This window comes from Pituophis catenifer, unplaced genomic scaffold (genome assembly GCF_029215685.1).
Source record: "Pituophis catenifer annectens isolate HBS135680 unplaced genomic scaffold, rPitCat1.0.hap2 SCAF_3, whole genome shotgun sequence".
Taxonomy (NCBI): domain Eukaryota; kingdom Metazoa; phylum Chordata; class Lepidosauria; order Squamata; family Colubridae; genus Pituophis; species Pituophis catenifer.
The window spans coordinates 26024013-26037068 of NW_027256883.1; the positions used below are offsets into that span (position 1 = coordinate 26024013).

General features: G+C 42.8%; 1 protein-coding gene across 1 annotated transcript in view; it reads left to right on the forward strand.

Annotated features, from left to right (window-relative positions):
* The first annotated feature begins 767 nt into the window (after window positions 1-767).
* SNX31 (sorting nexin 31) overlaps window positions 768-13056 on the forward strand; it is a 28638-nt gene continuing 16349 nt past the window's right edge. Inside the window, exons 1-6 of the mRNA XM_070942080.1 lie at window positions 768-856; window positions 2514-2588; window positions 4382-4496; window positions 5190-5254; window positions 9917-10027; window positions 11806-11896. Of these exons, the coding sequence (XP_070798181.1) occupies window positions 791-856; window positions 2514-2588; window positions 4382-4496; window positions 5190-5254; window positions 9917-10027; window positions 11806-11896 (523 nt within the window). The 5' untranslated portion in view covers window positions 768-790. The remainder of the gene's footprint in view (window positions 857-2513; window positions 2589-4381; window positions 4497-5189; window positions 5255-9916; window positions 10028-11805; window positions 11897-13056) is intronic.

The following is a 13056-nucleotide window of genomic DNA, read 5'->3' on the forward strand; positions in this document are numbered from 1 at the left end:
CGGAGGCTTCAGGGGGGGTCTGCTAGGCCCAAAACATGGTGCGGGGTGTGTGTGTGTCGCGTGAGCATGTGCGGGAAAGACGGGGCAGCGCAGGGGGGTTGCATGCACATGCGCAGGGGTGCAGGGTGTGCGGGGATCATTGCATTGTAGGTGTTGGCACGTGCTTTCGGCACCTGAGGAAAAAAAAGGTTCACCATCACTGCCCTATACCATTTCTGACAGATGGCAAGTCCAGTCTCTTCTTGAAACCTTCCAGTGATGAAGCTCCCACCACTTCCGAAGGCAAGCTGTTCCATTGGTTGATTGCTCTCACTGTCAGAAAATTTCTCCTTGTTTCTAGGTTGAATCTCTCCTTGTTCAGTTTCCATCCATTATTCCTTGCCGTGCTTTGGAAAATAGCTTGACCCCCCTATTCTCTGTGGCAGCCCCTCAAATATTGGGGAGACTGCTATAATAATAACAGAATGCAAAGCGATTTCTCTTTATCTGACCCGTTAGCTTACTCGGGGTTACCTCGCGGCTCGGGGGCCCCTGCTGACCCTCCTCCTCCCTCGGTAGCGCGTTAAAGCGAGTCAACCCCCGCACTCCTCACAGCCACCTCCACCTGCCGCCGCTCCGCCTCGCTCCTCGCCCGCCGAGTGTGTGTGTGTGTGAGAGTGTGTGGCGGGGGGGGGGAGGCAACCGCGCCCCTCCTCCGTCACGTGGAGCAAACAAATCCTCCCGCGGCCGCCCTGCTCCACTTCGGCCAGACGGCTCCATCGGCTCCCCTCCAGGGCGGCCGGCCAGCGCCATGAAGATGCACTTCAGCATCCCTCTCTCCGAAGAGCTGCTGGAGAAGTTTGGCGGCCGCTACGTGGTGGGGTGGCTTCCCTTAAAGGGGGAGGGAAGGAGGGGTGGATCCCGACACGAGGGGAGGCGGGAAGGGCGAACTAAGCCTTGCCAGGTGCTCCGGCGAGAGGCAGGTTTTCCTCCTCGGGAGCGCTGGCCATCTCCTCCGCGGGGGAACGGGGTCCTTCGGTCCCCGGTTGCCTCATCCCGGCGAGACCTTTGTCGGCGGGAAAAAAAGGCGGGGGGGGAAGCGTAGTGCGGCGGGGTGGGGAAGCACGGAGCGAAGAAATGAGGGGGGTGGGTTGTGTTGGCATCCGAGCAGGTGGATTTGATGGCCGACGACCCCCGTTTAAACGGGGTGGGGTGGGGGTCGGAGGATCAACAGTTGGGCAGAGGCTGGCGGCCTGGGTGGGATTAAAACTGTGGCGGCGATCCGGAGAATGAGCGCGCCCCACCCATTCCTACAGCCCCGAAAAGGAAAGGAAGAAAGGAGAGCAAAGATGGTTCTGTGGGGCGGCGGGCGGGCTGGGGTGGGTTGGTGTGGGTCTGGGGTGGGGTGGGGAGCTCAGCTAGTGCCCGTGCAAAGCGAGGGCTGGGCGGCGTAGGAGCGTGGATAAAGACTTCCCGGGGCGGGAGAGTGAGGCTCTCGGTCAATGGCCAGCTGGCCTGGATGCGCGTTTCTGCGCCTGAGAGGAGAAGCGCCTCTTGAGGGGCTTGAGAGGAAGAAATGGGGGGGAGATCAGAAGGAGGTTCCGAGAGGGCACCGGGGGTGGGGGGGGAGGGAGGAGGCGAAGAAGGGGAAGGAAGGAGAGTTTTGAATTGAATTGAATTGAATTGAATTGAATTGAATTGAATTGAATTGAATTGAATTGAATTGAATTGAATTGAATTGAATTGAATTGAAACTTCACCGACTTGGCCAGCGCTCAAAGCTGCTTGAGGAAATAACGCCTATAAACAAGTTGATGACAGAAATGGGAACGAGCGCTCCAATAGGTACTAAAAATCGCCACAGAAGTGTGGGAACAAAAAGAGAAAAAGACAAGTGTTCTTGTGCTGCTGCTTGTAACGCTCCTTTCAGGGGATCTGTGAAAATTCGCAAGCTTCCTTTTAATTTGTTTTGGCAGGGCGGGATACCTTTTAAAGACCGTTTAGGTCTTTAAAATATTCCAGACTGAAGGAATGGGTATCTTTTCTAGAATGGGACTAGTCCAGTTGTTTCCCCAACCTTGGCAATTTTAAAATGCTGGGTGGGGAATTCTGGGAATTGAAGTCCACTTGTCTTACAGCCATTGAAGTTGAGAAAGTCTGACCTAGTCTCAAGGGCCAGTGCTCCTCAATAAAGAGATAGTAAGCTATATCAAATCTGTGTGCAAGGGTATTCATGGTGTGTGAGTGTGTGTGTGTGTGTGTGTGTGTGTGTGAGAGAGAGAGAGAGAGAGAGAGAGAGAGAGAGAAGTCAAGATGATGGCCACAACGATGCAAAGCTCCATCTTTTTGTACACACCTACCGTGGTTGTGGCTGCCACTATGACTTGAGGCATGCCAAGGCCAATTTAAGACCCACAGGAATGAGGTTCCTCTTTCTTGGCCAGTAGGTATGCAAGGTTGAACACAACTGATAGGAAGTGGTGAGTTCTTTTAACAATCTTGAAATGATTTATTTGGAGACTGTGTATTTTCAGCTGTATTCTGTATATTTGGAGGGCTTCCTTTTCTGCAAGTTACGATACAGTCAGTTGCACCGCTGGAATGAACAGGTGAGATGAAGTATTCATTCCCTTTATTTATTTTTTTCTCATCCAACCACTATTCTTGTGTGCGTGTGGGTTTCATTGTCAAAGAGCCACAAAATGTTCTTCACAGAGGAATGGTCCTTGTATAACATCGATAATTGATTTGTTTGCATAGGGTCATCAACACAGTTCAGACTTAAGTTTTGCAGCATGTTTGTCATCTTTCTAGCTTTGTACATGAAAGAAATGTTTACCCATTAATAGTTTACTGCTGCATGAAACTTTGTGTATGTGCAGAGACATACACACATCAGTAGAGACACTCCCCTTTGCCTTTGGATAATAATCTCTCTGCGTATTTTCAGACCTAGGGCTTCCCATGAAAGAAGTGAAGACCATACATATCAAAACCATGTTCAGAAAACAGGCCTTTAGTGAAAATAACACCAGTATCATTGAAGCTTTAATTATCCCAGTGAAACTATGGAAGTTAGAATATAAGTTAGAGAAAGAAAGGTTTCTATGTCCTTCTTCTACCAAACTCTGTATCTATGAAGGAGATCAAAAAAGTCAAAATTGCAGTTGTGAGAATGCAATGGAAGATCCACTTTCTTTTCATACAATAAGCTATATGTAAAAGGGAGCCAGACTTCTGTTGTATAGTAATGGCCAATTTCTTGACTTCCTTGAACTTCCCCACCAAAGAGAATCTCTTAAAATTGAACAATTGTGCAAGGGAGAGAGAGAGAGAAGAATAAAATGATATTATTCAGTGAGTGCACATAGTACTTTATAGAGAATAATAGAGAATAACAGAGTTGGAAGGAACCTTGGAGGTCTCATAATCGAACACCCTGCTCAAGCAGGAAACTCTAATCCAGGGGTCTGCAACCTTAAGCACTCAAAGAGCCATTTGGACCAGTTTTCCACAGAAAAGAAAACACCAGGAGCCACAAAACCTGGGTGGGCATGGCCAACTCGATGTCACTCACTTCCACCAGTCACATGACCCCACCCCCCAGCCATGCCTACCCAGCCAGTCATTAGGGCAGAGAACCAGTTGTTAAAAAGCACCAGGAACCACAAAACCCTTTTGACATATCTCTCTCTTCCCTCCCTCCCTCCCTCCCTCCTCCCTCTCCCTCCCTCCCTCCTCTCTCTCCCTCTCCCTCTCTCTCTCTCTCTCTGTAACTCTCTATGTCTCTCTCTCTCTCCCTCTCTCTGTATCCCTCTGTCTCTGCCCTGGCCGCTTCTCCATCCCCCGCCGTCACCCTTCTCAGGCCAGGCGAGGAGTGACTGGGAGGGGAGGGCGAAGGGTGGGGCCAGCCAGTGGTGGGATCACCTGAAAGGGAGCCACAGCAGAGGGCCCAAAGAGCTGCATGTGGGTCCGGAGCCTCAGGTTGCTGACCCCTGCTCTAAACCATTCCAGACAATGGCTGTCCAGTCTCTTCTTAAAAGCAACTTAAAATTAACAAGAAGAAAGCCATGCCGAAACCAACATTATCAGAGCAAGCTACTGTATATAACCAGGTATCAAATCCCACACTCAGTAGCACTGGTATTGTTACCTAATTGGGTATTGAAATGTCTGCAAGCAAGCAACATAGTTCAGAGAGTACCAAGGACTGCACAATTCAACACTGAGTTGCATATATTCTCTTCTATTGGTAACATAAGAGCAGGCCAATTCAGATCTCTTATTGATGCCAACATCCTTAAAAGAAGTAATCTTTGGGAATTTATTAATATCTTCAAGTAATAAATATTTGATATTTGGTAACAGATTAGTTCCGTTTAAAGATTATTTATCTTTTCAGCTAAGAAGAGTCTTTGGAAAAGGAATGCCTTCGTTTCCTCCAAAATTTTTCCTTGCAATGACAAAGTCAATGGCTGATGAAAGGAGAACGCAGTTAGAACAATATCTACAGAACGGTATACTGAATGCTACTTTGGCAACTGGTTTTTTAATGAGCGTTCAAGCAAATATTGAATTTGTGCATGCTATGATTTCATAGACCTAGAAAGGGTTGCAAGGAATTGTGCAGAAAAAGATGTTTTAGGTGACGGGGACTTTAAAGGAAATTTATCATCAGATGTAACGGGCTGTATTTAGTGCAGTTCTTAAGGGCCAGGAATTCTGCACCATAACCTTCCTAGTGGAGCTCACTGGGTTTTTTAAACAGTATTTCATGAGGTTTTGGGACTCCCAAAAAATGCTGTAATAGAATGGGAAATCCAGTGATATCTGGAGTAGAAGTTCAATCTGCAGTATAGAAAAAAAAAAAGCAAGAGAATTCACCTTGTAAAGTGTTCTAAACTGAATCTGATTTCCTGAGATTAAGCATTAATCTAAACATTTCATTTATGAAAATCTTAAATTTCCTTTGAGTTATATGCCTGTATCAGAACTTCAGTTATTCCATTATTATGGGCCATCAAGTCATTTTCAACTCGTAGCAACCACATAGATTTTTCTCCATGATCATCAAGATTTTAGGATGTAGGGTATTCCCCCCCCCAATTTGTTTAATGAATTGCGCATATTTTTTCTCGGTGTCTCTCTTGACCATCTGTGGAATATTTTAAGATATATTCTCTATTCTATTGCAATTTCTTCTATTGCAGTTTCCGTTGACCCAAGTGTTACAAGCAGTGATGTCTTTATCAGTTTCTTTAGGAAATTACAACAGGTAAGGTTTTTTTTTGTTTCAAAGTAAGATGTTAAGAGAAGGACAGTTACCTATGCTCCTGTACTTATAGACTGGTTTGCTGTTATTGAGGACTATAATAAAATATTTAAATATAGAGTACTGGTGTTCAGGATATCAGGCAGCCATTTTCTATTCCTCTCTTCTTTTTGCCCAACCTTTGGTCTCCACCCACAGCAACAGTCAGCCAGCTTTTTGTGTGCATTAGTACATGTAGTCCTTAATTTATTATTGTTATTCATCCTGGAATTACAATAATAAATCATACTAATAAATAGTACTAAATTGTTAAGTGGGTCATCATCTGATTTGATCTGATTTGATTTTGCTACATTTTTTGTAAAGGTGAAGGTAAAGGTTATCATCGCACATATGTGCTAGTTGTTCCTGACTCTAGGGGGCGGTGCTCAAAGCCGAAGAGCCAGCGTTGTCTGAAGACATCTCCGTGGTCATGTGGCCAGCATGACTAAACGCCAAAGGTGCACAGAACGCTGTTACCTTCCCACCAAAGGTGGTCCCTATTTTTCTACTTGCATTTTTTACGTGCTTTCGAACTGCTAGGTTGGCAGAAGCTGGGACAAGTAAAGTGAGCTCACCCCGTTATGGGACACTAGGGATTCAAACCGATGAACTGCCAATCTTTTTATCAACTAGCTCAGCGCTTTGGCACTTAGTCATAAGTATCTTTTTGGAGTCCATCATAGCTTCAAACAGTCGCTAAGTGACCAGTTGTAACTAAGGACCACCCGTATGTTCAGCTGTGAGCTGTTCTTAATTACTTTTTCTGTGTACATGCCAGCTATTGAGTTCAAACCGCTTTGTCTTTTGGAAATTATTCTTGAAATTAACCATTTTAATCTTGTTCCAGGCTAAAAATAGAGTTATACATTCAGTGATAAATTGCTACTTTTAAAGCAACTCAAACACGGGGAGTGAGATTTTCAGTTTAATAATGTTCTTTATTAGAGTGTACCATGGTTTTTTCCTTGTATTCAGTTGACCGGAGGAAGGTTTTGCTGTAAAAGTCCTGATATCTTTTTGGTCCTTACAGGTTTCTCAGGAAACATTTTGAAAGGTACATTAAAATATGATAAGCTTCTTGAGGTCCGGCATTAAGTAAATATTTTGGATTTGTGGCAGGACAAGAGGTGAGAGGTGTGTTGACATAAAAATGTCAACATCCCCTTTATGTTACAAGAGTGGTGACACTTATCACTTGATACGTACTTGAAGGCATTGTTGTAGCATTTTTGTTTCTGAACTCTCCATGGCTGAGAAGCTGAAAGAAGTGTGTCAATCTCTTTATGGGACATTCAGTAGTTTCTTTTCTGAGCAATAGAATTTGATGGGGGGCCCTGCTATGTAAAACCATAAGCAGTGCCCTGCTGGATTGGACCCCCTCTAGTCCAACTGCACAAGAAAGTCCCTAGTGGTTGATCTTCAGAGGCCGTCATACCACCATCAAGGCTAATTACCGGTACTTCCAAGAATTAGTCCAAGTCTTTTAGTCCAAATAGTCCAAGTCCATACTGGTAGTCAGTAGCACAACTCATAAATTCCAACACACACACACACGCACACACGCTGTCTTTCCATTGCAGGATGAAGGCTTCTTCTGCATGTTTCCAACCTATACGATCCTGAGCTTTCTTTTCCCAATTGGTGCCTGTGTGTGTGTGTGTATCAATTAAAATATATAGAAAATAATATTATATTATATTAAAAATATAATCAGCATAAATACATCAGGGCAAAAGTATGTATGTATGTATGTATATGTATGTGACCACATTTTACAATATATTTTTTTGCCACAAACTGGCGTTTATTTCCAATTGGCTAAAATGCACTCACTTAACAACCATGATAGACGCTTAGCGACCCCTGCAAAAAAGGTCATCTAATCGTGCATGATCACATCAACTGACCTGCTTAACAACTAGTATGATTTACGACTGTCATCTCGGCCTGAATATCTACATTGGCCTGTATGGCTGTCCATATTATGCATTTATGCAAAAACTATATACAGCCCATTTTCTTTCTCCCCTAATGAAGGAGTAGGTACCCACTCTTGTGGATGCTTATAGCTGAAACTCTTCATTTGTCAGAATAATCTCCTCCTTTTGTGCTTTCAAGGAAGGCTGCCTGCACACTCTGTAGATTCTCTGTAGATTTCTTCCTAAGGAAATACCTGTGTGCTCTGGTTTGCAGTGTTTTCTCTTTCCTGTCTTCTGTGTTGTGTGCTCATTCCATCTGAGTTGAGAAGCATAAAAGGATTGCTTGTACATTTATAACCTGTACATCTATTGCCAGTCACGTGGGCATGTGGTTGGCATATCATTGGCATAATCTCTGATTAATAAGGCCTGGCCATCTTTTCCAGGGATATCGTCTTGCCGCTTTCACCTCATTTTAAACTGTTTCCCTTTAAAGTCATGGTACATTTGTAAATAATATAAGGAATCTTCCAATAATTTAATGGAAGCCTCTCTTTCTCTTTTGCCCCAGAGCACCGCATCATACTGTTGCTCTATAAAATAAGCATAGTAAGCATACCTGATGCACAACCAAATCACTGGGATATAATGAATATGGAAAGCAAATATTCTTATTCTATTGCAGTCTAAACAAATAAAATTAAACTGTATAATTTGCCCTGGGAAATGGTCTGCAAATCATATAGCATTCAACAATGCTAACTTTTAATTAAGCGGTTGATGAATATCCCAAGTATTGTTTTTAATTATCAAATGTATTTGGCACATTATCTCCCAAAAGCTTTGGCCTAGACTTGTAATTCAACATTTGCATATTTTCTCCTTGTGTATTGGTGAAATTGTGTGCCCAACTAGTATATTCTTTACAATATGTATCTTGGCTAATTGAGACTGATGTGGATGTGCTATAGGTTGTTGCTATGATTATGATTAGTCACACAGTCAGTCAGATATTTAGACCGGATTTGGCATTTTTGTCTACCTATCAAGTCCTTCCCAAGGACCTGGGATAGAGAGGTATTCTTGTTGGACAGTGTTAAAGTTATCATTGCAGAATATAAGCTGTTCAAAGTAAGGCTGCCTTTTACAATTGACTGATGGTGATTTTGGCATTCAATGGCATTCAAATGATGCTCCAGATGTTTCATTTAGTTTTATTGCACCCAAGAGGCCTAATACTATTGGTACTATTTTTGCTTTCTTTTGCCACTGTTTGCAGTTTTTAGTATTTTGTGATTTTCTCCACAGTTCCTTTTCTTCTATTCTGCTTTTTCCAGTACTTCTATATATACTATGCAGATTTTTTTTGTCTTTCTTATCAACAGTTGTTAGTCTGAAATGTTTTGCAGGTGCTTGTTTGTTTGAACTCTAAAATCCTCAAGCACTTTAGCTTCTTTGTTTTCTGTTACTTTGTCTATTTTGTGGTTTCCCCCTCCCACCCTCCCCCACCACTTCTTGCTTGCAATCAAATGGTATTTAGGCTGTTGGTTTGAGCTCCAAGCTTGGCAATGTGGTTGCAAACATTTTGTCACCATTCGAGGAGACATCGTCAGTGCGTTTTAATGCACTGACGATGTTTCCTTGAATGGTGATGAAACATTTGCAACCACATTGCCAAGCTCAGAGCTCAAACCAGCAGCCTAAATAACAACCCAAGCTATTAATCTTCAAACACATTTCAGTCAAATGGTATTCTCTGCAGATCTCCCAATGCATCACTGTTGCTAGTTTGTCATTGTCACATCGTTTCTAGTCAGCATATGCAATCTTCTTGCAGCAGCTAACTTGGTGGTGCAAAGTTTCTTTGTTATAGATTTGATTTGCATGGCTGCCCATGGCCACCACAGGTTAAAAACAAACCAATAAAACCAATTTTTAAAAAATCAATATACAAACATAAAAACTGTCCATAATCAATTTCAAAACAGAAAATTGTGATTCAGCAACAGAAATCCATCCACATCAGCTCTTTGCAGCCATTGTAAAAGCTTCCTACAATGGCTGCACACCCAGTTCCTGCAACAGAGCCTTATCTTCAGGATCTTTCTAAACATTGGGATGGTTGGAGTCAATTTTGGGGGAGGGGCTGACATTTCACAGGGCAGATGCACAGCAGAAAAGACTCTTTCCGGTTCCACTAAAATAATAGCATAGATTTCTGCATATCATTTTTTCAATAGGAAAGCTGATTTATGGAAACAATAATAAATTTTATGAAAGCCCAATTGCCATTTATGTACAACAATCCATTGAAGACTATTTAGTCCAATCTAATTAATTTGAGATCGATAATATATGATAATATAATAATTATCAAATGAATGTAGTGGAAATGTTCTGATATCCTGGTATATTTTTTTGTAAGGTATTTTATAGATTGTCTTGGAACTTTATGAGCAATAAATTGATGAACAGGTTTATTACACCTTTTGCTCCCCTCTGTAAAATATCTAGTTTTTGCCAGAACATTATAACTTCAGAAAAATGATTGGTTTCTTGGAAAAGGTGATATAAGCTTAATGGTTCCCTTACCTTCCCCCTAGTTTAGCACTAAAATACTTTTTCTTGAAATAAAGCCATGTTTTCAGCATACTGATAAGACCACCCATCAATGCCTTCAACCTTAAGCTTTCATGTCTTGCAGGAAACATTTAAAATCCAAACCCAACAAGCTTTTTTGGATGTTTATCTTCCTGGTGGAAGGTATCTCAGGATTGATATTCAGACATCAGACACTGCTGAAAGAGTGCTAGAGGCAAGTAATATATACACATTGATCTGGCAGCATCTCATATGAAGTGTGTCCAAGCATAATTAGCAAACTTCCCATTTTTGAAGTATATTGTTACAGATGCCTCATAAAACAGCAAATGGGCTTACACATCACACAAAGTGAGGGTTGCTTAATTGTGGTTTATTGGTTTATTGAATAAGCCATAAATCTTAAAACCCAGCCACAATGGTTTGTGCACTTGCGCAGCATACTGTGGAATTGCTGTTCAGAGCTATCTGCAGGGTATGGTTTAAAAAATAATACAAAAACAGGAGGAGCTTCAGTTGTATTGTTGTGGCCGCCATCTTGTCTTTATAAACCATGCCAGTCTGTTCTGCCCCAGCTACGGACCCCGAAGAACGCAGCACACACAAAGTCCGTACAAACCTTAGTTTACTAATTAAGGACTACTAATGAGTTTTCTTAGTAGTTGTTCGAACACAAGTACAGTTTAAATCAGTCTTTTCTGAACAAGGGCTGTTAATTTAACTTCATTAACAGCCAACAAGAATCCAAAGAATAATAACTCAATTCTGAAGCACAGTATTTCAGATAACCGTAATCTTACTGTGGTTGGCAGAATGCCCAGAAGCAATTTGCAGGAAAACTGACAAGAAAGGAGCAAGAGCTGATCAGGCGTTTCTGGAATCGAGACGCAAAGGAATATGAACGAAGTTGTTCCCTGCAAATTGCCTCAGTCGTCGTCCTTCCTTAAATAGGCTAGGGGCGTGGCCAATTAGCCCCAAGCCTTACTCTCGAGGAGACCTCCTCCTGAGGAGCCACTCCTGCCTTTTGGCAGCTCTGCGCGCTCATGCATCAAGAAGAGGTTCCTCCTTTTCTTCCTCTTCACTTACGGGAGCTTCTGGAGGTTCTAAAGGCCCTGGCTGAATCTCCGCCTCTGGCACCACATCTTCTCCAGCCTCCTCATTGTCTGACTCGAGTGCCAGCTGCACAGGCTGCTGGTGCATCACCATACCAGCCTCCTCGCTGTCGGAATCAGCTACTAGCTGCACAGACTGCTGACGGGCCACAACACAGTGGTGGGTTGCTCCTGGTTCTGTCTGGTTCTTGCGAACCAGTAGTAAAAGCCGTGGGAGGCTCCACCCACCTGCCCAGACGTCATAATGGATGCTCTGTGCATGCACAGAAGCTTCTGCGCATGTACAGAAGCATGTGCGCGCACGCTCCCATTGCGAACCAGTAAAGGTAAGTAGAACCCACCCCTGGACTATGCTCTGCAGACACCCTTGTTACTATACAAACTATAGTGACTGAGTGCTAAGACACAAACCCATCCAGGCTGGTTTAGGATTCAACTTATTTTTCTCAGGCAGGGTGTGTTGTGACTACCTAAAGAGATAGGCCAGGCAACAAAGGCCTTATTTGTTATAACAATACTTGGGGTTTCATCAGAGAGCCCTTGGGAAGTTTTTTTTAAAAGAAAATATTTCATTTACTTAAAATATTTTATCTCACTTTTCTATCTGAAAAAGACGGGAGAAAAAAAATGTTTTGTATTCATGAAATATGAATACAAAACATTTTTTTTCTCCCAAGTCTTTTTCAGATAGTGAAAAAGTGAGATAAAATATTTCCTGTAGGAGAGAATTTGTAAAGACACCTACACTCAGTCAGCAGAAGGGCAGGCTAGAATTTCTTAACGAGCTCACTAATTTTTTAAACAACAATTTAAAATAGTTAATTTGATAACTTTTAACTCAACAGCTTAAGGAGAAAATGCATCTTTTGTTTTCCTCCAGGTGATATCATACAAGATTGAACTTTCTAGGGAGCTAATACAATACTTCGGCTTATTTCTTATTCAAGATCACAACAATGGACAAATATCTGGTAAGAAATCTTTTGTGTACCACACATTATTTTCATGTTGCATTTCACCTATATACAGACAGTCCTTACTTAACAGCTGCTTGGTTAGCAATCTTTCAAAGTTACACAGATTCCCCTCCAAAAGGTACTTACAATACAGATCCAAAATGGGTTTCAAATTTTTTTACTACCGGTTCTGTGGGTGTGGCTTGGTGGGCATGGCATGGCTTGGTGAGTGTGGCTTGGTGGGCGTGGCAATGGAAGGATTCTGTAAAATCTCCATTCCCACCCCACTCCAGGGGAAGGATACTGCAAAATCCCCATTTCCTCCTTATCAGCTGGGACTTGGGAGGCAGAGAATAGATGGGGGCAGGACCAGTCAGAATTTTTACTACCGGTTCTCCGAACTACTCAAAATTTCTGCTACCAGTTCTCCAGAACTGGTCAGAACCTGCTGAAACCCACCTCTGGATCCAATATTCCAACATCCCCCCCAACCCAGGGTCATATCATTGCATTTGAAGTGTTTGGTAACCAGCTTGCATATAGGGTAATTTGCAGTATCTTCTTGTCACGGGGCCAAAATTTACAATTTTTTGAAATGGCATATTTAGTTAGGGACACAGTGGCTCAGTGGCTAAGACACTGAGTTTGTCGATCGAAAGGTCAGCAGTTCAGCAGTTCGAATGCCGCGTAACGGGTTGAGCTCCTGTTACTTGTCCCAGCTTCTGCCAACCTAGCAGTTCGAAAGCACGTAAAAAATGCAAGTAGAAAAATAGGGACCACCTTTGGTGGGAAGGTAACAGCGTTCCGTGCACCTTTGGCGTTTAGTCATGCCGGCCACATGACCACGGAGATGTCTTCGGACAGCAGTGGCTCTTTGGCTTTGAAACAGAGATGAGCACTGCCTCCTAGAGTCGGGAACAACTAGCACGTATATGCGAGGGGAACCTTTACCTTCACCTATTTAGTTACCAAATATGTAAGTACATACCTAATTCTATAAAACACAGCAAAATATCCATTTTCCAAATTGATTATGGCAAATTGATTATGCTTAAGCCAGCTCAACCTGGAGAAAATTCATCTAACATCTTTCAACCTACATATAGTGCAAAAGACAACCCAAATACATTCATTTTCCCCCATCCCACCACCCTGGCAGAACAGACAAACACAGG